Raw genomic sequence first — 26,746 nt, forward strand, 5'->3', positions numbered from 1 at the left:
TATCTAATCGTAGCCAGAGAATCATCTGCAACAGCTTCTCTTCCCATTCCCGCAGTTACCTCTGGTGTCCCCCAAGGGTCTATCCTTGGCCCCCTCCTATTTCTCATCTGCATGTTGCCCCTTGGCGACATCATCTAAAAACACAGCGTCAGTTTCCACATGTATGCTGACGACACCGAGCTCTACCTCACCACCACTTCTCTCGACCCCTCCACTGTCTCTAAATTTTCAGACAGCTTGTCCGACATCCAGTACTGAATGAGCAGAAATTTCCTCCAATTAAATATTGGGAAGACCGAAGCCGTTGTCTTCGGTCCCCGCCACAAACTCCGTTCCCTAGTCACTGACTCCATTCCTCTCCCTAGCATCTGTCTGAGGCTGAACCAGACTGTTTGCAACTTTGGTGTCATACTTGACCCCGAAATGAGCTTCTGACCACATATCCGCGCCATAACCTTCGTAACATCGCCCCTCTCCGCCCCTGGTGATCTGGTGCTGAAAACCTCATCCATGCCTTTGCTACCTCTAGACTTGACTATTCACCACATTGCAGGAAGGATGTGATTGCACTAGAGTAGATGCAGAGGAGATTTACGAGGATGTTGCCTGGGCTGGGGAATTTTAGCTATGAGGAAAGATTGCATAGGCTGGGGTTGTTTTCTTTGGAACAAAGCAGGCTGAGGGGAGATCTAATTGAGGTGTATAATTTTATGAAGGGCCTAGATAGAGTGGATGGGAAGGACCTATTTCCCTTAGCAGAGGGGTCGATAACCAGGGGGCATAGATTTAAAGTAATTGGTAGGAGGTTTAGAGGGGATTTGAAAAAAAAAAATTTCATCCAGAGGGTGGTGGGGGGTCTGGAACTCACAGCCTGAAAGGGCGGTAGAGGGAAAACCCTCATCACATTTCAAAAGTACTTGGATATGCACTTGAAGTGCCGTAACCTACAAGGATATGGACCAAGTGCTGGAAAGTGGGATTAGGGTGGATAGCTCTTTTGTCGGCCGGCATGGACAAGATGGGCCGAATGGCCTCCTTCTGTGCTGTAAATTTCTATGATTCTATTCCAATGCACTCCTGGCTGGCCTCCCACGTTCTACCCTATGTAAACTTGAGGTCATCCAAAACTCGGCTGCCTGTGTCCTAACTTGCAGCAAGTCCCCATTCACCCGTCACCCCAGTGCTCGCTGAGCTACATTGGCTCTCGGTTAAGCAATGCCTCGATTAAAAAATTTTCATCCTTGTTTTCAAATCCCTCCATGGCCTCGCCTCTCTCTATCTCTGTAATCTCCTCCAGCCCCACAACCACGCCCCCCTCCCCCCCCCCCACCGAGATATCTGCGCTCTCCAATTCTGCCCTCTTGAGCATCCCTGATTTTAATTGCGCAACCACTTGTGGCCGTGCCTTCAGCTGCCTAGGCCCCGAGCTCTGGAACTCCCTCCCTAAACCTCTCCAGCTCTCTATCCTCCTTTAAGACGCTCCTTAAAACCTATCTCTTTGACCAAGTCTGCCATAATTTCTTCTTACGTGGCTCGGTGTCAAATATTGTTTTATGACACTGTGTGTTGCGCCTTGGGATGTTTTACTATATTAAAGGCTCTATATAAATACTGTTTGCTGTTCTTTAGGTCTCTCCCAGTCTGAGATCTCTACCATTTCCAACAGGAGAAACAAATGTTCAGTAATTTAACACCCAGCCAAATCTTTTGTAATACAGCAGAGTGGAGTAATGTCTCACCTTCCCCTGTTTGCAGTTGGTGAGCTGGGTTCAGAGTTTCCACTTAAATTGCTTCCTGTCTCTAACCCCGGAGTTCGGTTTTGTGGTCTTCTACCAGCAGTTGACAAAGGTTTGTTTACTGTACCCAATACAGTAGCTGTTTTGGGCTGAGAAAAATAGTTAAGATACCATGCGTGTCAATCAACACAAAAATTAATCGTCTTTCAGATATACAAACACATTCTATACATTGTGTAGAAACTGGGATTTATCAGGTATTGGAATTCTGCAGGTGCCATATGCCATGAATGCGGCCCAAGTTCTTTTTAACTGAAGGAATTGCTGGAATGATTATCTGTAGAATTCTCCAGCTGGTGTTTTTTCCACATCACTGAAATCAATTTTTAACACAGACTACTGCAAATACATGACATAACAGGTCATGTACACGTTGTTACATGTTTAAAAATGGTTACAGTCACAATACAATGCATATGACAACCTGTAGTATGATAGAGCAAGGTTTGGCAAAGTCTTAGACATTTTCCAAGTACAGAATTGTAACTCCTACTTCAAAAAAAAAATAACAATGTTTTTGTGACCAATGAAAGCAGCAACATGACATCAATATACAAGATCTAAACACAATCTCTTGGTACAAAACAGGATTATTGTAACAGCATAGAATTACATAGGATATATGGCACAGCAACAAGCCATTTAGCCCAACCAGTCCATGCCGACGTTTATGCTCCACACGAGCCCCCTCCCGTCTTTCCTCATCTAAATGCATCAGCGTAACCCTCTATTCCCTTCTCCCTCATATGCTTGTCTAGCCTCCCCTTAAATGCATCTATACTATTCGATTCAACCACTCCCTGTGGTGGTGAGTTCCACATTCTCACTACTCTTTGGGTAAAGAAGTTTCTTCTGAATTCCCTACTGGATTTCTTAGTGACTATCTTGTATTGATGGCCTCTAGTTATGCTTTTCCCCACAAGTGGAAACATTCTCTCTGTATCCACTCTATCAAAACCGTTCATAATATTAAAGACCTTTATTAGGTCACCCCTCAGCCTTCTTCTTTCAAGAGAAGAGAGACCCGGCCTGTTCATCCTTTCCTGATATCTATACCCTTGCATTTCTGGTATCATCCTTGTAAATCTTCTCTGCATCCTCTCCAGTGCCTCTATATCCTTTTTATAATATGGCGACCAGAACTGTACACAGTACTCTAAGTGTGGTCTAACCAAGGTTTGATACAGGTTTAGCAAAACTTCCCTACTTTTCAATTCTATACCTCTAGAAATAAACCCAAGTGCTTGGTTTTTTTATAGCCTTGCTAACCTGTGTCGCAACTTTTAGTGATTTGTGCTCCTAGATCCCTTTGTTCCTCTACCCCACCAAGACCCGCACCCTCCAAGTGATAAGTTACCTCCCTATTCTTCCTACCAAAATGTAATACCTCACATTTATCTGTGTTGAACTTAATTTGCCAATTATATGCCCATTCTGCAAGTTTGTTAATGTCCTCCTGCAATTTTTTGCAGTCCTCCTCAGTATTGACTGTCCCCCCAATTTGATGTAATCCGCAAATTTAGAAATTGTGTTTTTAATTCCAAAGTCTAAATCGTTAATGTAAATTGTGAACAGCAGTGGTCCCTGCACTGATCCTTGTGGAACACCACTACCCACCTTCTGCCACTGTGAATAGCTACCCTTTACTCCCACTCTCTGCTTTCTATCCTGAAGCCAGCCACCAATCCATTCTACTTGTCCCCTGACTCTGCGTTCTCTGACCTTGTTCATCAGTCTAGTATGGGGTACCTTATCGAAGGCCTTTTGAAAATCCAGATAAATTACATCTACTGCATTACCATTGTCTACTCTCTGTTACTTCTTCAAAAAATTCAATCAGGTTGGTCAAGCAAGACTTTCCCTTTTGAAATCCATGCTGACTATTCATTATGTTGTTTTTGGTTTCTAGATGCTCTTCTAATTTCTCCTTTAGTAGGGATTCCATTATTTTTCCTACCACCAATGTTAAGCTGACTGGTCTATAATTCCCTGGACATGTTCTATCCCCCTTCTTAAACATCGGTATTACGTTAGCTATCCACCAGTCCTCTGGCACTACACCTTTTTCTAACGAATTATTAAATAGGTGTAGTAATGCCTCTGCTAGCTCTTCCCTAGATTCTTCTAAAATGCGTGGATCCAATCCATCCAGACCAGGGGTTTTATCCTCTTTGATTTGTTTATTTAATATATTCCCCTTTTAAAATTTTTTAAATGCACTTATATCATTACTAATCTCATCATCCAATGTCATGTCCATCTGTTCTATCTCCCTGGTAAATAATGAACCAAAATAATTATTTAATATTTCTGCCATCTCTCTACCGTTACCTGTGGTATTATCCTGTCTATCCCTTAATGGCCTTATTCCCATCCCAACCTTCCTTTTTTTTTTATTAACTATGTGCCCGTAAAATATTTTACTATTTTGTTTTATGTTCCTTGATAATTAATTTCATAGTTCCTCTTTGCCTTCCTAATGTTTTTTTTGACTTCTCTCCTAACCTGTTCGTATACTCCCTTATCATGCACTCCCCTGCTGTCTATGTATGCCTCTTTCCTTACCCTTAATTGTTCCCTTATGGCTTTATTCATCCATGGAGTTTCATTATTGTTTAGTTTGTTCTTTCCTTTTAGTGGAATATATTTTTCCTGCACTATGTTGAACACCATTTAAAATGGTTTCCCATTGTTCTACATCGTTGTTTGCCAATATTGTTGCCCTTTTTTTCACCCCAAGTTCTATTCTCAGCCCCATAAAATCAGCTTTTCTTCAATATATTAACCTGGTTTTCATCATACTTACATCCTTCTCAATTATCATCTTAAAGTGTATTTATATTATGGTCACTATTGCCTATATGTTTCCCTACTTTTACTTCTCTTATCTGCTCTAGTTCATTCCCCATTACTAGATCCAATAGTGAATCCTCCCTTGTTGGGCTTTTGACATATTAGGTTAGAAAGGAGTCCTGTACACATTGTAGGAGCTCCATTCCCTTATCCCCTTTACCTACCTCTTCTGTCCAATTAATATCAGGGTAGTTGAAATCCCCCATAATTATTATTCTATGTTTTTTACTCATTTCCCTAATTTGTCTTCATATTTCTTCTTCCACCTCCCTTCCATTATTGGGTGGTCTGTAGACTACGCCTATTAGTGTGATTGATCTTTATTATCTTTTATCTCTATCCATATGGATTATATTTTTGTCTTGCTGATATCTGTGTCACTTTTTTCTAATGCCATTATATTATCCCTAATAAGTACAGCTACTCCACCGAAGTCAAACTGGAAATATTATCAGTACTAGCAGCCACACTAGAAGGAGGTTCCTCCAGTCCTATAGAAGGCTCCAGACCGGGTTCAGGAAAATCAGACTGTTCAGAATTCACATGCTGATGGTTTACTTTTATGCTTTTTCCCTCCCTATCTTTTGTAAATATGTTATACCCTGCAATGTTTAATTCCCAGTCCTGATTTTTCTGTAGCCATGTCTCAGTAATCCCTACTATGTCTGGTTCCTCGCAACGCATGATTGCTTCCAGCTCCCCTGTTTTATTACGGACGCTGTGTGCATTGCTGTACAGTTTAACTCATTTTTAATAGGGTTTCCTCTCACTTTATGTTTAACCATCTTTTTAAAATCCTGTTCTATAACTATTTATTCCCTTGCCATCAATGTCCTCCCTTACTTTGTTCTTTCCTATACTTTCTTTTCCTGTTTGGTTTATATTTAGGCTGATTACTTTTCTTGTAGATCCCTCCCTCCATCTTACTAGTTTAAAGCCTTTGTCACATCCCTATTTACCCTTTCCGTTAGGACACGGGTCCCATCCGGTTCAGGTGGAGCCCATCCCAGCTCCTTCCTGTCCCAGAACTGGTGCCAGTGTCCCATGAAAAGGAACCCCTCTTTCCCACACCAGCCCTTTAGCCACGTGTTAATTCTCCTGATCTGTCTGCTTCTATGCCAATTTGCACGTGGCTCAGGCAATAATCCAGAGATTACCCTCGAGGTCCTGCTTTTTAATTTAGATCCTAACTCCTGATATTCTTTCAGCAGGACCTTCTCTCTGTTCCTACCTATGTAGTTTGTTCCAACATGGACCACAACAACTGGATTTACCCCCTCCCTTTACAAGTTCCTCTCCAACCACCGTTATCCCTTACCCTGGCACTGGGTAGGCAACACACCCTTCGGGATTCTTGTTCTTTGCTGCCGAGGACGCAATATATCTCCCTAATTAGAGAGTCCCCTATCACTACCACATTTCTATTCTCCCTCCCTCTCCCCCCGGACAGCCTTCTGAGCCACAGTGCCTTGGTCTGCATTGTGGCTGTCCTCTCCACAGTCTTTCCCCTTGTCTTCACAGGTAGCGAGTACATCGTAGCTGTTGGACAGGACCAGTGTCTGCGGGACCTCCTTCTCAACCTCTCCTAAATCCCCGCAGCCGTCTCCCCAACAGTCACACCCTCCCTTTCCTGAACCTGTGCTTTCCTCTGGGGTGTAACTGTATTCTGGATAAAACCGTCCAGAAATTCCTCCAACTCGCACTCCAGCTCAATGACTCTGAGCCAGAGAGATTCGAGATGGAGACATCTCCTGCAGACGTTTGCTCGGGATAGTCTCGCGGTCAACAAACTCCCACATACTGCAGTTCAGACACACAACCTGCCCTACCATATCTTAGTGCAGCCTTGTTTTATTTATTTATTTAGTTAAAAGTCTTTATTCAATGATTATTTATAGCTATATTAATCAGTTTAACTAGTTAATCCATATATTTAATATAGTATGTTATAGTTTCCCACCCCTAGTTTAAACCACTGTCTTAGTTTAGAGAGAACCCCCCCCTGAAAAAAAACCTTAATAATCACTCACAGGTGAACTTACTACTATAATTTTGTTTGTAAAAATGTACATTACATCCCTTTCACTATGAAGCGTTCATTTTTTGACTGAAGTTACACCCAAGCCAAGCAACTACAGGAAACTTTCTGGTATCCGGCACTGACGGGACCGAGCTGGTGCAGTTAGATCAAAACTGCCGTATAAACCAGCTGCAATGTTAAAACATAGAGCTTTTCAGCTCCGTATGAATCAACAAACCCTGTTGCTTAGCAACAGCTTCAAAACAGTCGGCTGCAGCTGCAAGCGTCTCTAGTTGAAGCTGTTGCTTAGCTACAGACCTTGCAGAGCCTGACTGGGGAAAAAAAAAGCAACGGGAAGTAAAAAAACTTATAGAAAACGGCTCCTGAATTTTGCCGGTAGATAGAGCTTTCCGGACTTTTAACCTCCGGTTAAACGAAAGTTTCCTGTAGTAAAATCAAAGGCAAAAGATCTTTTGTGCAGATCCACATAAACTTCTCTTCCCACACCCCTTTCAGTTTATTTTATCACAAATGATATTACAACATAAACAGTTCAAAATTACACTGCGCCCTTAAACTTAACAGACCCTCATTATGGTTTCAAACACTCGGGCACTGGTGACAGCATGCTCCTGAATAGTGGAAACCAAACTCAAAATTAGACAGCTTTGCTGATTCAGACAGCTCAATAGCATTCGTCTCATATCAGCCCTGGTATCTATTACTCTCTTTGCTCAATTAACTTTTACAATTTACTATTAGTTGATGTAAAAAGTGGGAATGAAAAGATGCCCATGTCACTAAGTAATTTGGGAGCTTCTGCTCTCTTAACTAGGCTAACAATACTGTTAATGATCACATACGTACACTTGGCCAAACATAAAAATTAACTTCATTCAATTGTTTTTAAACCACTGTAAAATTCATCCGCAGTCAGAAAACACACTGACTATAAAGATACCCACCACCGTAAACTGTAGCACACAAATAAAATTGCGATAAAAGCTATTACGTAATTTTGGCCTAAATTTTTGGAAACTCGACCTGCAAGTCTCTCACACAGATCCTTTATTAACTGCTGGCAGGCTTTGTACCTTTGAACAGTTCTAGGGTCAAGTACAGCAGCAAATCTGTATTAAACCCATGCTGTATGACCAAGCACAACACTAACACCAAAAACGAAATCAAACAGCAAAGAGCGGGGAACTTGCAGCTGCAGCACCCAACATTGGCTCATTTTCAAGAGGGCTTGGCACTGGAAGTCAGCAAACTATTTATTCCCATTTTAAAAAGTTACATTAGGATTGAAATGTCAGCAATCTAACCACCAAGAAATAATATCAGTATAGCTCCTTTCAAATTGGTATAAAATTCAAAATGCTCTGTTCTTTTACAAATTCTTGAGGCACAAACTCCCTACACACACACAAACTGAATCTTTGCTTAATGCAAAATTAGATTCCCTGGAGGATCTCAAAGGTAGGGGAGCATGAGGGAGGGAGAGCATGAGAGCACATGTGCAAGGTAACTTTCATGCACCTTCCAACATGTAATTACACAAGCATTGATAGAAGCCTGAGAAGCAAATCGCTTCTCCATCTTCTGAGCCATTTGTGTTTAAAGAAACTGAAAAGTAAAGAGAAAAGTAAATCTTCAATGCTTTTGTTTTGCTGGTAATTTTTTTGTTACTGAATTTTCATGCTCTAAGATGTCACTGTTATAAAATGAAACACTTTGCACTTTTGGTTCCCTCGTATCAGTATCAAAACTTGCAGATCAGGGACAGCACGGGCCAGATGCAGAGCAAAGCTTTCTCTATTTTGTGCCAAGAATAACCTCAACCTCAGAGGAACAGTCCAAGCACCAGTGTTAATATTTTCTATTTCCGCAATAGTAATGCTAATTTGCATTGAATTGTGGGTAATTTTATACTGTGGACCTGCAGCAATGAGGACTGGGTTAAGACTTACCTTCCCTGTGAGTAATAGCGTCTTTGCTTCATCTGACAAGTAGCACTTGTTATTGCAGGAATCCTAAGCAAAGAAACATTTATCAATAATAATATATTTGCAAGCAAGGCACAAAAAATCTTAATCTTTAGAATTAATGCTACAATGGAGGATAGTTAAAACAGGCTTGCACTCACTAATAACCTTTTTATTTTGCTATACTATTGTAAGTTATTTCCTCCTTCTGCTGCTGAACCTCCTCATTGTGTATACTACTCCATTATCTTGCTTGTACAGGTAAAGTCTTCTCAGGCCTTTATCAATCACACTCTGGCCATGAAATAATGCATAGCTGATGCACCATTTTCTAATTGTCTCTCTCTGTGGCTCGCTTGGATGAACTGCATGAAATGTTCTGCATCCTACCATTCCAGGGTGCAGCACTTAGTACACTGACACAATGTGCCACCAAATTGCCTCTATAGTTTATATATTTCAAGTCAATACCAAAATTGAGAAATCTTAAAATGCACCTTCCAACACACAGTAAGTAAAAATGAACAGGTGCTTTCTTAGATCATTTTTCAGTTACTGAATGTATGAACTTGACCATCAACTGATATTTTAATTAAATGCTAATATTGATCTGCTGTTTGATTGGCTGGTAACAGAGTTATCAATATTTTTCCATAGGTAAATGGTCATGGTCTTATTCACAAATAGAAGAGCAGCGAAAGGTACTAAACTTACTCCATGGTACAGAATAATTCCTGGGATATTAGGTATACTTGTAAATCTAGAATGTGCTACACGGTTGTCAGCAGTTCGTCACTTCAGAGTGAAAATCCTATTTACTTTCAAAGAAGTGTGCTCGTGTGGCTGTTGAGTTAAGACATGATAAATACCCCCACAGCTAGTCTTGTATATGAAAAATGGACACTTGAATGAGATACTAGAAGGCAGCACACTCATGATGAGCAGCGAAAAGGGGAGAAAATTGGGTTAAAGCCTACACTGACCAATTGTTGCAACAACATTTTCTTGTTAACTTGCACCGCCCCACCCTCCTGCCGAGTGAGTTTGCAAGCTGATCTTCTCTCACCATCGCTGGGAATATTTCCCACGCCCTCGCCACCTGCTGAGTCTTCACCTCCCACTGGTAACATTTTCCACCTTCCCGCTGAGAAAGTCTCCAATCTCAACTCTCCACTAAGAGACTTATCCAGCTTTGCTCTCACTGGTTAGAGTCTGCCATTCCAATACCTGCCCTTTACAAGAATATTTAAAGCCCTACTTTAAGACATGAAATAACTGAAGTTACTTTGTCAGGTGGGGTGAAGAACTTGGTCGGCAGTACAGGATCCTTTGGAGAGTCCAGGTTATATGTCGTACTTTTGCTTGTGATGACATTAAGAGCCACATCACATACTATGTAGAGTTTCTGCAAATAAAAACAGAAAAAAGAAAAGCACAATGAATAGCAAAATATGTCGTGTTAAGAGGGTGCTGAAAAATATTTGTATTCTGAATTTAAAATAAGCTGCAGCATTTCCAACACTATTGAATCTCCTGTGGGATTGTCCATGGCTAACTGGAGGATATGTTGTTTTCTAATGGCAGCAACATACCATGTAATGCAGCACTCTGCTGCTAATGTGAAGCTGTATGGAACCCGACTTGCCCTTTGAAAGCCACATGGTCTAAATGCTGTAAATAGAGACATCCTGAAATCAATTAGAGGGCAATCATTTCTCTGTAGATTGGTGGCAACTTATAAATCCCTGTATCTTCCCAGCATCAGAAACAACCAGCAGGAAATTACTGAACTTCTTTCTGTCCTTTAAAAAAAAAGGGACACGGAAACTGAATACAGGAAACTTTGTGCTATCCGGCACCCACGGGACCGAGCTGCTGCCATTGCCTAAAAAGTGCCGTACTCTCCAGAGTTAATGTTGAGAGATACGGAGATTCTTATCTCCGTATTTGACAACAAACACTGTTGCTTAGCAACAGCTTCTAAACACTCGGGTGTGGCCCTAAAGCTCTGTAGCTGAAGCTGTTGCTATAGCTACAGACCTTGCACAGCTTGACTGTTCAAACAAAGCAAAAAAAAACCAAAAAGAATAAAAAACGGCTGCTGATTTTTGCCGGTGGCTCCATATTGCCGGATAGCTCACCTCCGGATAGCACAAAGTTTCCTGTACTTGACAAAGTGTGCGATCTAAACTGTGACAATCCATCTCAAAACATTACATACATACAGTATATGTAGTGTATGTATACTATTATATATCAAAGTCATTAGATGGGTCATCACATTCCTTTTCAAAATACATGAAAAACCCTTCAATCAACCTCTCCTATGTGCCTTTTTCATTTTAAGTGTATACATTTACCTGCAATGCACTTACAATGTTAAAAAGCCCGGTCACAAAATAGAACACAAGAACTAGGAGCAGGCCATACAGCCCTTCGAGCCTGCTCCGCCATTCAATAGATCATGGATGATCTTCGACCTCAACTCCACTTTCCCGCTCGATCCCCATATCCCTCGATTCCCCTAGAGTCCAAAAATCTGTATCTCAGCCTTGAATATACTCAACGACTCAGCATACACAGCCCTTGCGGGTAGAGAACTCCAAAGATTCTCAACCCTCTGAGTGAAGAAATTTCTTCTCATCTCAGTCTCAAATGACCGACCCTTTATCCTGAGACTATGCCCCCAAGTTCGAGACTCTCCAGCCAGGGGAAGCAACCTCTCAGCATCTACCCCATCAATGCCCCTCAGAATCTTATCTGTTTCAATGAGATCACCTCATATTCTTCTAAACTTGAGAGAGTATAGGCCCAATCTACTCAATCTCTTCTCATAGGACAACCCTCTCATTCCAGGGATCAATCTAGTGAACCTTTGTTGCACCGCCTCGAAGGCATAAATGTCTTTCCTCAGATAAGGAGACCAAAACTGTGCTCAGTACTCCAGGTGTAGTCTCACCAAAGCCCTGTACATCTGCAGCAAGACTTCTTTACTCTCGAATGCCAACCCTTTTGCAATAAAGGCCAACATGCCATTTGCCTTCCTAATTGCTTGTGGTACCTGCATGCTAACTTTTTATGTTTCCTGTATGAGGACACCTGAATCTCTCTGAACACCAACAGTTAATAGTTTCTCACCATTTAAAAAATATTGTTTTTCTATTCTTCCTACCAAATTATACTCCATCTGCCAGCTTATTGCCCACTCACTTAACCTGTCTATATCCCTTTGCCGGCTCTTTGTGTTCTCACAGCTTTGTATCATCAGCAAACTTGGATACCTTGCCCTCGGTCCCTTCATTTAAGTCATTAATATAGATTGTATCTAGCTGAGGCCCAAGCACTGATCCTTGCGGCACCCCATCAGTTACAACCTGACCCGTTTATCCCTATTCTCTGTCTGTTAACCAATCCTCTATCCATGCTAATATATTAACCCCCAACCCCATGAGCCCTTATCTTACGTAGCAACCTTTTATGTGGCACCTTATTGAATGCCTTTTGGAAATCCAAAATACACTACATCCACTGGTTCCCCTTTATCTACCCTGCTAGTTACATCCTCAAAAAACTAATAAATTTGTTAAACATGATTTCCCTTTCATAAAACCATGCTGACTCTACCTAATCATATGATTTTCTAAGTGCCCTGTTACCACTTCCTTAATAATGGATTGCAGCATTTTTCTTGACGACTGATGTCAGGCTAACTGGCCTGTAGTTCCATTTTCTCTCCCCCCCCCCCCTTTCTTGATTAGGGGAGTTACATTTGCTACCTTCCAATCTGCTGGGACTGTTCTAGAATCTAGGGAATTTTGGAAGATCACAACCAATGCATTCACTATCTCTGCAGCTACCTCTTTTAGAACCCTAGGATGTAGGCCATCAGGCCCTGAGGATTTGTCAGCTTTTAGTCCCATTCGTTTCTCAAGTACTCTTTTCTCTACTGATATTAATTACTTTAAGTTCCTCACTCGTTTTAGCCCCTTGGTTCCCCACTATTTTTGGTATGCTTTTTGTGTCTTTTACGGTGAAGAAAGATACAAAGTATTTGTTTAGAGTGTCTTGCCATTTCCTTATTCCCCACTATAATTTCAACTGTCTCAGCCTCTAAGGGACTAACGCTTACTTTTGCTAGTCTCTTTCTTTTTACATGCTCGTAGAAGCTCTCTACATTTCTTGCTAGTTTACACTCATTCTATTTTCTCCCTTTTTATGAAATTTTTGGTTATCCTTTGCTGGTTTCTAAAGCTCTCCCAATCCTCAGGCTTACTACTATTCTTTGCAACTTTATAAGCCTCTTCTTTTAACTTCTTAGGTTAGCCACAGTTGGATCATTTTTTCCGTGGCGTTTTTATTTCTCAATGGAACGTATATACGTTGAGAATTTTGGACGATTTCTTTAAATGTTTGCCACTGCTTATCTACCGTCATACCTGTTAATCTAATTTTCCAATCTACCTTAGCTAACTCACCCCTCATACCTATGTAATTGGCTTTATTTAAGTTTAAGACTCTCGATTCCAACTGAAATATTTCACTCTCAAACTCAATGTGAAATTTTAGCATATTATGATCACTCTTCCCCAGACGGTCCTTTACTATGAGATTACTAATTAACCCTGTCTCATTACACAATACAAGATCTAAAATAGATCCAAAAAGCAGTAGCTGTAAATGTACATAGGAGTATTCAATTGGCATACATCTATATGCAGAACCACTGGTTATTTCTCTACCTCCAAAATGAAGTAACTCTCCTAAGACTTTAATGAATTGAATCATTTACATTGTAAATTGATACCTAAATTAGATATCAAATTGGAACTGAGGAAGGAACATTGGAGCAGTGGGCTGGGGTAGTTTCTGGCTGTAATGGGGGCAGCAGGGACCTGGCAGTATTGGGGGAGCAAAGTCTAACTGCCACCTGGGCCCAGGAAACTTGGAATCAAAGCTTCCCTTTGGCCACTTTCAAACCACTCATCCCCAATCTTCCTGCATGTTTCCACCATCAGCTTTTCTCCCAACACGTCGATACAGTCCCTTTTGCAACCTCGTAAACCCCCTCCATTATTCAGCCGGCTCCTGTTTTTCCCAACATGTACCAGAAATGAAAATATATTGTACTATTAAGTTTGCCAACTCATATAGTCTTAAACATAAATTTTCATTAAAAAAATTCTCAATGTTCAAAAAAAATCAATGTTTTTATACTGAAAAATGTTTCAGGAGAGATTTTTCTTTAAGACTCTATACAACGAACATCAGCAGGCAATTGCTTAAAAAGAATTAACTTCCGGTATACAATGTTTCCCCCCCCCCCCCCCCCCCCAAGGAAACAGCAATAAAAGCTATTATTTTTCACTCATGCTATCTTAGTGTTGTTTGTCTGAGTATTTCATAACAGAAAAGCACAATTATGTAGATGTCATCATTTGCCTGAAATAAAGAGATTTGAGAATTCAATCTCCAATTTCTTTCAAAGTCTTTTAAAAAGCAAAGAAACTCTGAAATCCTCACACCAGGTGACACATCCTTCTAGCTTTCAATTTCTGTTAATACACAGATTGCACGGTGGGAAATTCCACAAAGTGCAGATGCCCAGAATTCACAGATATTACTGTAGGCTCTCTTAACTATTGTGAACTAAAGATCATAGAATCATAGAACGTTATAGCACGGAAGGAGGCCATTTTTGGCCCATCGTGTCGGCACCGGCCAACAAAGAGCTATCCAGCCTAATCCCACTTCCCAGCTCTTGGTCCGTAGCTCTGCAGGTTACAGCATCCCAAGTGCACATCCAAGTACTTTTTAAATGTGGTTAGGGTTCCTGCTTCTACCACCCTTTCAGGCAGTGAGTTCCAGACCCCCACAACCCTGGGTGGAGAAATTTCCCCTCAAATCCCCTCTAAACCTTCCCCCAATTACTTTAAATCTGTGTCCCCTGGTTTTTGACCCCTCTGCTAAGGGAAATAGGTCCTTTCTATCCACTTTATCTATGCCCCTCATAATTTTATACACCTCAATAAGGTCTCCCCTCAGCCTCCTCTGTTCCAAGGAAAACAGACCCAGCCTATCCAGTCTTTCCTCATAGCTAAGATTCTCTACTCCTGGCAACATCCTTGTAAATCTCCTCTGTGCTCTCTCTAGTGCAATCACATCTTTCCTGTAATGTGGTGACCAGAACTGCACGCAGTACTCTAGTTGAGGCCTAACTATTGTTTTATACAGTTGAAGCATAACCCCCCTGCTCTTGTATTCTATGCCACGGCGGCTAATAAAGGCAAGCATTCCGTATGTCTTCTTAACCACCTTATCTACTTGGTCTGCTACCTTCAGGGATCTGTGGACATGCACTTCAGATATCCAGTCAAAACCAGGCTTTTGAGAAAGGCCGAGCCCTTGAAGTAAAAACTTCAACTGAGGTATTAAAACAAATTTAATGATGTTATTGTGGAAATAAGTAATTAATTTAACCTCTAAATTGTTTAAAATCTCCCCCTGGACATTTCACTTACTGAGAAAGAGAGATGATTTGTCTGCCAGAAAGCAATTTGAGTGTTCCATGATGAAAAGACACTACAGTACCACCTAGTGGTGTGACAGATAATTGCACAGGACAGTGTTGACATTTTAATGTTGTAATTCCCATAGTAAATGTTTACACAGGTTTTAATGGAGCACGTGACTTACGTAAGAATTTTTATATATTTAGATATTACCAGCAAAATCTTGCATGGTGCCATTCAGTGAGTCAGAAGATGCACTGAAACATTCTATCATGTAAAACACAATATATCATCCTGCTGTTTGTTTTTTTGCCAAGTATGGCACAGAAAGTGCAAGTGTGTATTCCTTTAAGGCTATAATGGTTAACTGATGTTAACTAAAGCATGGATTCATACACAGTGCAATTAAGAGACAGCAGCCATTATGATTCCAGTATTTTCTGTTGCTGTACATGCCAAATGCCAGCTGTGTTTATGTATTTTTGCCAAGTATGGCACAGAAACAAATGAAGCATGAATGGCAGGTAGTGTGCACAGAGACAACATTTTACACTGTATATACACAATAAATCTTGCTTCAGCCCAGAAGAACTGGAAAGGAGTACAAGAGTTTCTTTTGGGTAGAAATACTACGGATCCCTTTGAGAAACCTTGGTCGACTGCAAATACTCGCTCAGGATCAGTGGTATTTGTCACTCCCAGAAGTGGAGCACATTTGCACTGCTCAATATCTACCAGAACCCAGCGGTGTAACAATATTACTCTTTTGTGATCTGAGCCATATATTTGTGTCATTCGTAAGTGCCCCTATGTAACTCTCCAATCTTTTTGAAAGCAGACAAAAAACTAGTAAGATGTGGCCAGGTACAAATTGTTATGTTGCTTTATTTTACAGCGAGTGAATATACACAGCACTTAATTCAATTAGCGCAACTTGTCTTTGTATAATACAGGTTAATGAACATGCTACACTTCCCCACATCAGTGGGTCACTTTGCTTGACAAACAAAGTAAGTACCAACTACTCTCCTCCTTTGCCTAGCCAAAGCGTGCCCTTGCTGCTTTCCGTTTTAAAAACCTGGCTGAAAACGTATCTCTGTATCTTTTGTATCCCTATGTTCACAACCTGAGAGGAGCACCCAGGACTTGGGCCCTCTCAATATAAGGGTAGATGTTTATTGATTACTCAAGACAGGCTGATGAGTTGCTTATTGTTTACAGTCTTTGGAGAAAATTAACATTTTATCTACTGTTTGCCTTTTTCCCTTCAATTTTCTAACTCTTTCTCCCAAAAAAATCCTATATTACAACAGTGACTCCATTTCAAAAGTATTTCATTGGCCATAAAGTGCTTTGGGATGTCCTGAGGTTGTGAAACTTTTAAGCGCAAATTAAGTTCAGCACAAATCAAGTTTCCACAATCTTTTGCACTAGTTTAAAAAACATCGCGCTATAGATCACAAAACTGGCCACGCCCCCGGATGAATTAATCACCATTGGAAGTTTCCGCTATTTGCGCTCGTTTGCAGGCCCTTGAGGAGGCTCTAAAAATTAAGCTGGTTCTTTTGGGCGCAAGGACACTAATAGGCACGATTAAAAAGCTTTCGAATGTAATTTAATTTTTTTTAAACTGAGAAACTGACTACTGTACCTCAATGTAATTAGCAATTGGTTTTGTATATTAAAAAAAGGAATTTTCAGTAATTTAAATCGGGGTGCGCACAGTGTCGGTGGTGGATTGACACCATGATTAAAAATACTTATTTTTTGTGAAAAACCCATTTTCAGCTGTATTAATCAAACTGCACCAAGTTACCACTCTTAAATATATTAAGGTATATTTTTTAAAGCCATTTTTAAAAATTAAAAATTACATTTTAAAATGCTGTCCGATTGTGCTGGTTCATGGCAGAATTTTTTCAGCGATATGCAAACGACTGAGCGAAAACACAAGAAAAAAAAACTCCTCAAAATAGGGGCAATTTTGGGCGCAATCTGCACCTAGGTCACCGATTGTGCCAAAACAGATACTCAACCCCACTGGGTGTGCTTGCTGTCAGCAGTCCCATGATTCAAGTATCACTGAGCATTAAAGTTGTCCCCCCCTTTAGAGATCACAGTATTAGTCCTGAAATGCTCCTGTGGTGTAAGACTATGACCTCAGTCCTGTAGGATCAAGCCACAATGAAGGATAGGTGCTATATTGGCTTCAGCTGTAAGCTTTTCTTAAATTTACAATGAAGCCCAATCTCCTTTGAAGTCTCAAGCCTCCACAGAATTCAGAGTCCTGAGAGGCAGCTCTGATCAAGTAGTCATCTAGATAGATAAGCAGGTGACATAATTTGCTGGTAGACAGTGGAAAAACAATGATATGAGGGAAACTGAGAAGGCCATATATTGATAATGTATGGTTTTCATGCTGAATTTCATGTACTTCTTGTGGAACTTTTGCATCCTGATCTCCCTGAAGGCATAGTCTGAATTATGCATGGTATGATATTTTCCAACATTTTTCAATGTACTTCAGGACTCGTGAAGTGAACACAGTACTGCTCCTACTGTGTTCTAATTCTGTGTTAGATTTCAGGAGATGGTTTTATTCCTGTTCCTGGCTGGGGTGGAGATCGCCTTTACAGAAGGTAAGTACTGTAGAAAATATAGGGACAGAGTGATCTCCTGGAAGAATTTCGATCGCCTAGATGGGTCGGAGAGGAATTTCCCAGATTTTTTTCTCCCAAATTGGCCATTGGGTCTTTATCTGGTTTTTCGCCTCTCCCGGGAGATCACATGGGTTCGGGTGGATGCAGAGTGATAGAAGATTTGAGGTTAGGATCAGATCAGCCATGATCTTATTGAATGGTGGAGCAGGCTCGAGGGGCCAATTGGCCTACTCCTGCTCCTATTTCTTATGTTCTTATGTAAGATGTGGTCCAAGCAGAGCACTGCAGAGTTGGAAATGACTTCCTTGCTCTGTACTGTTTTGGCTATATATTCAGCATTATATCTGCTTTGTTGATTGATGCTCTGCAGTAGTTGGACATGTTGAGTAGCATGTACCAGGACCCCATGATCTCTCTCCACTTCATCCATAATTTTATCAGTACCATTCATGGAATATGCACATTGCCCGTTTTCTTATGTGCAGTATTACATTTCATTTGCCACTGTTGCACCAACTTAATATTTTACCCAACTCACTTATTTTTCAAGTCTACTCTTCAGATTTAATTCCTAGTTTATCAACTGCAAGTCTGACCAATGTGCAGTTTTTGAATCTAAGTCACTGATTTAAATTAGCAACAGTAGTGGGTTCAAATACTGATCTCTGGGGCACTCACTCAACTCTTATCCTCCAGCCAGACATAACTCCTCTAACCAGTACCTACTGTTTTCTACCTTTCAGCCAATTGGTTATTCATTCCCTAAGTTTACCCTGAATCCCCACCACTTCTGAACAGAAGCAGTAGTCTTTAGTGTGGAATGCCATCGGATACTTTTCAGAAGCCTAGGTATGTTACATTGTAGAACTTTGAATGCTATTTCCTCAAAGCTTTAAGTCAAGAGGTTGGTCAGGCAGGATTTTCCCTTTCTGATTCCATGTTGACTGCTACTTCATTGGTTATTGTACAGATAAGCAGTTTACACCTGACAATCAATTCTACCACTGTATTTTATTTGATATTGAAAGCAGACCTAAAGTGTCTGTATCTGCTTTGTTACCCTTTTGAAAAAGAGCACATTAGCCTTTTCAATCCACTGGTACCTCCCCTGTTATATTCCCTTATAATGACTGCCAATGCCTCACAAATTTCATCCTTTGTCTCTCAGTACTTTGGGATAAATATCATCAATTTGAGCTAGTGTTATTCTTCTGCCTAATGAAGTTGGGATGATGTGGCTGCATGTGATACATCCAGTAAGCCATAGTAGAGTGATAGCAGTTCTCTGTTCAACCCTGTATCTCACTACATTGACCTTGGGCAGGGAAAAGTACACTTTGGTTTGTAGGGGATGCCAAGGCCTCTTAATTAAGTGGCCAAACTGCTTAAAAAAAATCAATTATTTTCTACAGTAGCAGGTCTGACAAAAAAAGGCCCATGCCAGTCACTTAACAATATCTGATGCCCATGTTTGAAACAGCTCATTTGGAATTTCCGCTTGTATAAGCTATCACGGGTAAGGGCAACATAGCTTTTACACCTCTAATTACTATCAGTAGCCCAGTAAAATGCTTCATGCCTTCCATTTAAATTCATAACCATTTCATAGTGTTCATTCTATTTACATCATCAGCTCCCAATTTTAGAGATATCAGCCTTAACAACACATTCCACTTTGGAAACCTGCCCATAGCAGTAAGGAAGTGGTTGATCAGGTGAATCTAATTTAAACCAATGGCAAAGAGCACAGAGTCTGTGTTTGTTCATGTGCGACTGCCGCAGTTCAGCTCCAGTCAATTTCTAGCCATGGTCACCCACACAGCGCTCTGAATGGACAAAACATCTATTGAAACGTTGCCAGAGATAACGTGCAAATTTTCACTGGCCAATTTGATAGTCAATCATGTGCACACAAGTGCGTCCCACCCTTTACAGAAGTTTGCTATTACCACGTCATTTACTCTTTATACAATATACAGTGACTTGCAAGTTGCATTAATTTATATTTCTACATTTCACGAATTTTAAATGAAAAGAACAGAGACCTGTATATACCGATGAAACGTCTAAACAATGCAAGATTATTTGGTGAATTCCGGGCCATTAGATTTAAATAGTAATACAATGCATATTTCAGCAGGTTAATTTGTTTTATTATTAAGTAGAATACAGTTACTGTGTCATAACAGTGCAGCTCCAAACAGCAAAACACAAAGGGAAACTAAACTGTCAGCTGGAAGAATTATGCAAGTTCAAAATTGATTTCTTATTAAATTCGAGAATCAAGCATCTCTACATAACTGATTTTCTATTCCTGAGCAGTTCCCTGGAGTATTTTTCCCAGGAAATGTATTCAACGTGGTATAGGAAACAGTAGAAAATCATGCCTCAATCATACTTGTCAAATGAATTTGTAGTAACTAGTGTTAATTACTCTGTATAGCGCAACAGACTGTTAAACAGAAGCATAAATATTACTTTTGATGAAATTAAGCAGAGAAATGCTTAACATGGTTGTATGGCATTTCTTTGTTCATTATTATAGTGTTAAGTGTATAGTATAACTCGTTTACAGTAAACAGGCTAATGTCTGCATTAAAGTAGCAAACAAATGTTATTTTAATTGTCCATCTACTAACACTGGCAACAATTTCTAGGCTACATTGATTGCTCCAAGCCTACATTATATCACAGGAATGGAATATATGAACCAGTTTATAATTCAGCACCAATCACAGATCTTGCAATACTAGTTATTGAATCCAAAGCTGAAAGATTTGGACGCAAGGCTTGATTCTGTTTGAAAATAAAGTTACATAAGTGAACTATTAATCCCAACTAAGCATATTAAAACAGATTCTAATTGTGTATTTTTTGCAATTTCACCACTTAAATTATAAACTTCAATATTATGCACAATTGTTTACAGGACAGAACATCCTTTAGTGGGCCAATTCACTTCAGTTTAAACAGTATAGACTAAACTACTGATGTAGTTTTTCTATAGCAGCTCTGTAAAGTAGCGTGCTACAAAATGTGTATTTCTCACCTCATTCATTTTGCCATCATCTGGTGCTTGGGCATCCTTTGTCTGTTTGATGTTCTCCACCATTTTTCTTATAAAAGCATGGCTATTGTTTTCATTTTTTGTCATTAAAACTTCCAACATGAACCACAGGCACCTTATCAAATATAATTAGAAAACATGTTAGCTACATTAAAAAATCAAACATAAGGCATACAAGACAGAGGAGGATGCTACAAATGGCAACTTTTACTGTATGGAATACTATTTAAAATAGATGTTACAAGGTCAAATTTTGGCAGTTCAGCATTACTTACTCTTTGATGTCACGTAGTTGCTCAATATCCTGTGTTTTGGTAAAATCTGGGTCATGGGCAAGCAAGTGAACTGTGTATGGAACTACATATTCCGGTAATAGGGACAACAGCTTCTCTAAAGAAAATAAAAAGTATGTTTAAAAAGTTGTTCAGGGTTTTAAGTACTGGAGACATATAGACAATTAGCAAAAGCTGACCAACAAATTCAAAACAGCCCTGAATATAGGCCATATACTTAAAAAAAAATCAAGCAGTTAGACTTTAAGTACACAGTTGTGTTATAACTTAAGCTGCAGGTGTACTCAATATTTGATCATTTTATTACAGGAGGAAAACCTAAAATACACGAAACTGCAGTTTACATCAATGGCAAATTTAAAAGGGAGAAGAGCAATGAACATTAGGAATGTACATTATGAACAGCAGGAGGTCATTCAGTCCCTCAAGTCTGCTCCAGCATTGAATTATATCATAGCTGCACCTCTACTCCATACCCTTACCAAACAAAAAATCTGTCTTGAAAGTTCCAAGTGACCCAGCATTTACAGCCTTTTGGGGAGAGCGCTCCAGATTTCTACTATTCTGTGTGTGAAAAAGCGCTTCCCGATTTCGCTCCTGAATGGCCTAGCTCTAATTTCAAGATTATGCCCCTTGTTCTTGATTCCTCCAGTGGAGGAAAGTGTTTCTCTGCATCTACCCTATCAAATCCTTTTAACCATCTTAACCAGGTCACCCCTCAATTTTCAATACTTGATACTCAAGGGAATTTAGAAAGAAGGCACAAGATTTATTTTCCAGGAGGGATATATGGGCAGGTGCCCAAGAAAGTTTTGTTTTTATTTTTTTATTTACTGCATTTTTACGATAATTTTGTCTTTCAAAAGTAAATTCTGTTGTAAGGGAGAAGGGGAGATTGTGGTGCTAGGAATGGGGAGAAAGTTGGACAAGTTGACCACTGAGGAGAGTGCTGGACAAGGTAGTTGGCGAGAGCAAATGATGGGGCAGTTAGTGTAGCTACTCTTAAAGAGGCAGTGAAGGGTGCTACGTAGGCCTGCTTAGGAATCCTGAAGGAAGTACAGAGGGTAGGTGCTGCCTTGTTCAAGAGGGATTTGAGCCTGGGGTGCCTGCAGAAGGTAGGTTGCAAATTAATGATGGGCAGGGTAGGGATCAGGGTGCAAAATACTGGAGAGGGGAAAGCTGAAAGTGGTATGGCTGGGTGAGGGAGGCAGCAGAGCAGGAGTTGAGAAGAGCTAATAAAGGAAAACAGAAGCAGTAGGCTGGCATCCAGAATAGCAACCAAGGAGCACATGTGAGTGGACACAGAGGAAAGCTTGGGTTAGATAAGCATGACAAGGATTTGGCAAAACTGATAACAGTCTTAAACTAAGCTGGGAGGGGAGAATTTCAATCAGCCTGATGACCAAGAGGCTATGGTGGGGTGAGGCTACACTTGTAGATGTAGTGGTTGGGGCTGTGGAAGAGAAACTGGAGCAGTCATGAGCAAGTGAGTGAGAGCGGGCCATGCTTGGAGCCAGGAGAGGAAAGTGGTAGATCCAGGAGCCGTCAGAGGCGCACAATATTGTTTGAGGTGCTGGGTGGAGATTGAAACCAGTAATTCCATTGGATTCTGGGAGTTGAAGGAGGAGTGGAGAGTCTACAAGGAACCAGCAGTGGTTGATAGTGGTCCAGCAGGGGTGCAAAATGATTTCAGTTGCTAACAGTGGAGACCAGCGGATCTGGAGAACCAGTGGAGGAGGAGGAGTGAAACCCAGAACCCAAGACCAAGGGAGAATGAGTAAAGCCAGGAGACAAAGTATAAAATACCCAGTGTAAACTGTTCATCATAAATAGGCATATGCTGCAATTGTTCCGAAGAAGGGGTGGAGGAGGAGATAAACGTTTCAACTAGTTCCTGTGCATCAGTTAGTAATAAGAAAAATCCTGTAGTCTCAGCTTGGAAAAGATTAACATTAAGCGTACAGGCAATGTGATTTGTGCAGTGATATGGAACTTGAGACAGATGTAGGTTGCAATATTGCTGCAGCAACAAATTTTAAAACCAGGTACTGGTGTTTAAGAAAACTTAATAAAAATCAAATTCAACTGTAAATGTCACAAATTCTAGCAGACCTAATGAAAAATAAACATTGGCACCTTCCAGGTTAAGAAACTTACTTAAAAGCTTTTCAACTACGTTTTAAAAAGCAGAGAATAGCTCAACAACCAAAGATGATTTTGGGGATGAAAAAAGACGCAGGCAGGTAGTGCAGGGGTCCCCTGTGGACATCCCCCTCTCAAACAGAAAAATCCTGTAGTCTCAGCTTGGAAAAGATTAACATTAAGCGTACAGGCAATGTGATTTGTGCAGTGATATGGAACTTGAGACAGATGTAGGTTCCAATATTATTGCAATAACAAATTTTAAAACCCAACTTTGAGTACTGTTGCGGGGGGGGGGGGGGGGGGGCTGGCTTATCAGAGGAAGGCAGCAGCAGCCAACTTCCTGGCACCAGGGGTGTCTCTGCTGCACAGGACGGGAGGAAGAGGGGTAGAGCTATAGTAATAGGGGATTCTATTGTAAGGGGAATAGATAGGCGTTTCTGCGGCCGCAAACGAGACTCCAGGATGGTGTGTTGCCTCCCTGGTGCAAGGGTCAAGGATGTCTCGGAGCGGCTGCAGAACATTTTGGAAGGGGAGGGTGAACAGCCAGTTGTCGTGGTGCATATAGGTACCAACGATATAGGTAAAAAAACGGGATGAGGTCCTAAAAGCTGAATATAGGGAGTTAGGAGGTAAATTAAAAAATAGGACCTCAAAGGTAATAATCTCAGGATTGCTACCAGTGCCACGTGTTAGTCAGAGCAGAAATAGAAGGATATTTCAGATGAATACGTGGCTAGAGGAATGGTGTGAGAGGGAGGGATTCAAATTCCTGGGATATTGGAACCGGTTCTGGAGGAGGTGGGACCAGTTCAAACCGGACGGTTTGCACCTGGGCAGGGCCGGGACAGATGTCATAGGGGGGAGTGTTTAAACTAAAATGGCAGGGGGTTGGGAACCTGAGCAGGGGTCAGAGGAAAGGGAAACAAGGATAAAAGCAAGATAGGAAGGAGAAAAACAAAAGGGGCAGTCAGAGAAATCAACGGTTTAAATCAAACATGGCCACAGTAAATAATAATTCTAATAGGTCTAAGAGCGTTAAAAAAAAAGCCTGAAGGCTTTGTGTCTTAATGCGAGGAGCATTCGTAATAAGGTGGATGAATTAGCTGCGCAAATAGAGGTAAACGAATATGATTTGACTGGAATTACGGAAACATGGCTCCAGGGTGGCCAAGGCTGGGAACTCAACATCCAGGGGTATTCAATATTTAGGAAAGATAGGCAAAAAGGAAAGGGAGGTGGGGTAACATTGCTGGTTAAAGAAGGGATTAACACAATTGTAATGAAGGATATTAGCTCTGATGATCTGGAATCTGTATGGGTAGAACTGAGAAATACCAAGGGGCAGAAAACATTAGTGGGAGTGGTATATAGACCTCCAAACAGTAATGCAGAGGTTGGGGATGGCATTAAAAGGAAAATTAAGAGAAGCGTGCAATAAGGGCACAGCAGTCATCATGGGTGACTTTAATCTACATATAGATTGGGCTAACCAAATTAGTAACAATACTGTGGAGGAGGAATTCCTGGAGTGTTTACGGGATGGTTTCCTGGACCAATATGTCGAGGAACCAACCAGAGATCAGGCCATCTTAGACTGGGTATTATGTAACAAGAAAGGATTAATTAGCAATCTTGTTGTACGAGGCCCCTTGGGTCGGAGCGATCATAATATGATCAAATTCTTCACTAAGATGGAGATTGAAGTAGTTGACTCAGAGACTAGGGTCCTCAATTTAAATAAAGGAAACTACGATGTCTGAGGAGCGAGTTGGGTAGGATTGATTGGGGAATGTCACTCAAATGGTTGACGGTGGATAGGCAATGGCAAACAGGAAAAGACCGCATGGATGAACTACAGAATTTGTTTATCCCAGTTTGGCATAAAAATAAAACAAAAAAGGTGACTCAACCGCGGCTAACAAGGGAAATTAGGGATAGCATAAGATCCAAGGAGAGGACATATAAATTGGCCAGAAAAAGCAGTAAACCCGAGGATTGGGAGCAGTTTAGGATTCAACAAAGGAGGACAAAGGGATTAATTAAGAAGGGGAAAATAGAATATGAGAGTAAGCTTGCAGGGAACATAAAAACTGACTGTAAAAGCTTTTATAGATATGTGAAGAGAAAAAGATTGGTGAAGTCAAGCGTAGGTCCCTTGCAGTCAGAATCAGGGGAATTTATAATGGGGAACAAAGAAATGGCAGACCAATTAAATACATTTTTTGGTTCTGTCTTCACAAAGGAGGACACAAATAACCTTCCAGAGATGTCGGGGAACATAGGGTCTGATGAAAGGGAGGAACTGAAAGAAATCAGTATTTGTAGGGAAATGGTGTTAGGGCAATTGATGGGATTGAAGGCCGATAAATCCCCAGGGCCTGATAATCTACATCCTAGGGTACGTAAGGAAGTGGCCCTAGAAATAGTAGATGCATTGCTGATCATCTTCCAGCATTCGATGGAATCTGGAACAGTACCCATGGGTTGGAGGGTAGCTAATGTTACCCCACTATTCAAAAAAGGTGGGAGAGAGAAAACGGGGAATTACAGACCAGTAAGCCTGACATCGGTAGTGGGGAAAATGCTAGAGTCCATTATAAAAGATGTAACAGCAGAGCACTTGGAAAACAGTGACAGGATCGGACAAAGTCAACATGGATTTACAAAAGGTGAGTCGTGCTTGACTAATCTACTGGAATTTTTTGAGGATGTAACTGGTAAAATAGATAAGGGAGAACCAGCGGATGTGGTGTATTTGGACTTTCAGAAGGCTTTCGATAAGGTCCCGCATAAGATATTAGCGTGTAAAGTTAAGGCACATGGGTTTGGGGGCAAGGTATTGACTTGGATAGAGAACTGGTTGGCAGACAGAAAGCAAAGAGTTGGAATAAACGGGTCTTTTTCCGAGTGGCAGGCAGTGACTAGTGGGGTACCGCAGGGATCAGTCCTTGGACCCCAGCTATTCACAATATATATTAATGATCTGGACGAGGGAATTGGATGTAGTATCTCCAAATTTGCAGACGACACAAAGCTGGGTGGGAGGGTATGCTGTGAGGAGGATGTTGTGAAACTCCAGTACGATTTGGACAGGTTGGGTGATTGGGCAGAAGCATGGCAGATGCAATATAACGTGGATAAATGTGAGGTTATTCACTTTGGTGGCAAAAACAGGATGGCAGATTATTATCTGAATGGCAATAGATTGGGAGAAGGGGAAGTGCAAAGAGACCTGGGTGTCCTTGTGCACCAGTCGCTGAAGGTAAGCATGCAGGTGCAGCAGGCGGTTACGAAGGCAAATGGTATGTTGGCCTTCGTAGCGAGAGGGTTTGAGTACAGGAACAAGGATGCCTTGCTGCAGTTGTACAGGGCCTTGGTGAGACCACATCTTGAGTATTGTGTGCAGTTTTGGTCACCT

The 26,746-nt window shown here is 40.9% G+C and overlaps 1 protein-coding gene across 5 annotated transcripts in view; it reads right to left on the bottom strand.

Moving 5' to 3' along the window:
• pds5a (PDS5 cohesin associated factor A) overlaps positions 1-26,746 on the bottom strand; it is a 441,642-nt gene that overhangs the window by 17,924 nt on the left and 396,972 nt on the right. For all 5 annotated transcript variants that reach the window (XM_085968917.1, XM_085968922.1, XM_085968897.1 and 2 more), the window contains 5 exons: positions 21,166-21,280; positions 20,873-21,005; positions 9,940-10,059; positions 8,640-8,702; positions 1,740-1,885 (listed from right to left, as the gene is read on the bottom strand). In XM_085968917.1, coding sequence (XP_085825043.1) covers positions 1,740-1,885; positions 8,640-8,702; positions 9,940-10,059; positions 20,873-21,005; positions 21,166-21,280 — 577 coding nt within the window. The remainder of the gene's footprint in view (positions 1-1,739; positions 1,886-8,639; positions 8,703-9,939; positions 10,060-20,872; positions 21,006-21,165; positions 21,281-26,746) is intronic.

This window comes from Somniosus microcephalus, chromosome 2 (assembly GCF_052327205.1).
Source record: "Somniosus microcephalus isolate GS21.2 chromosome 2, FLI_Smic_1.0, whole genome shotgun sequence".
Lineage (NCBI taxonomy): Eukaryota > Metazoa > Chordata > Chondrichthyes > Squaliformes > Somniosidae > Somniosus > Somniosus microcephalus.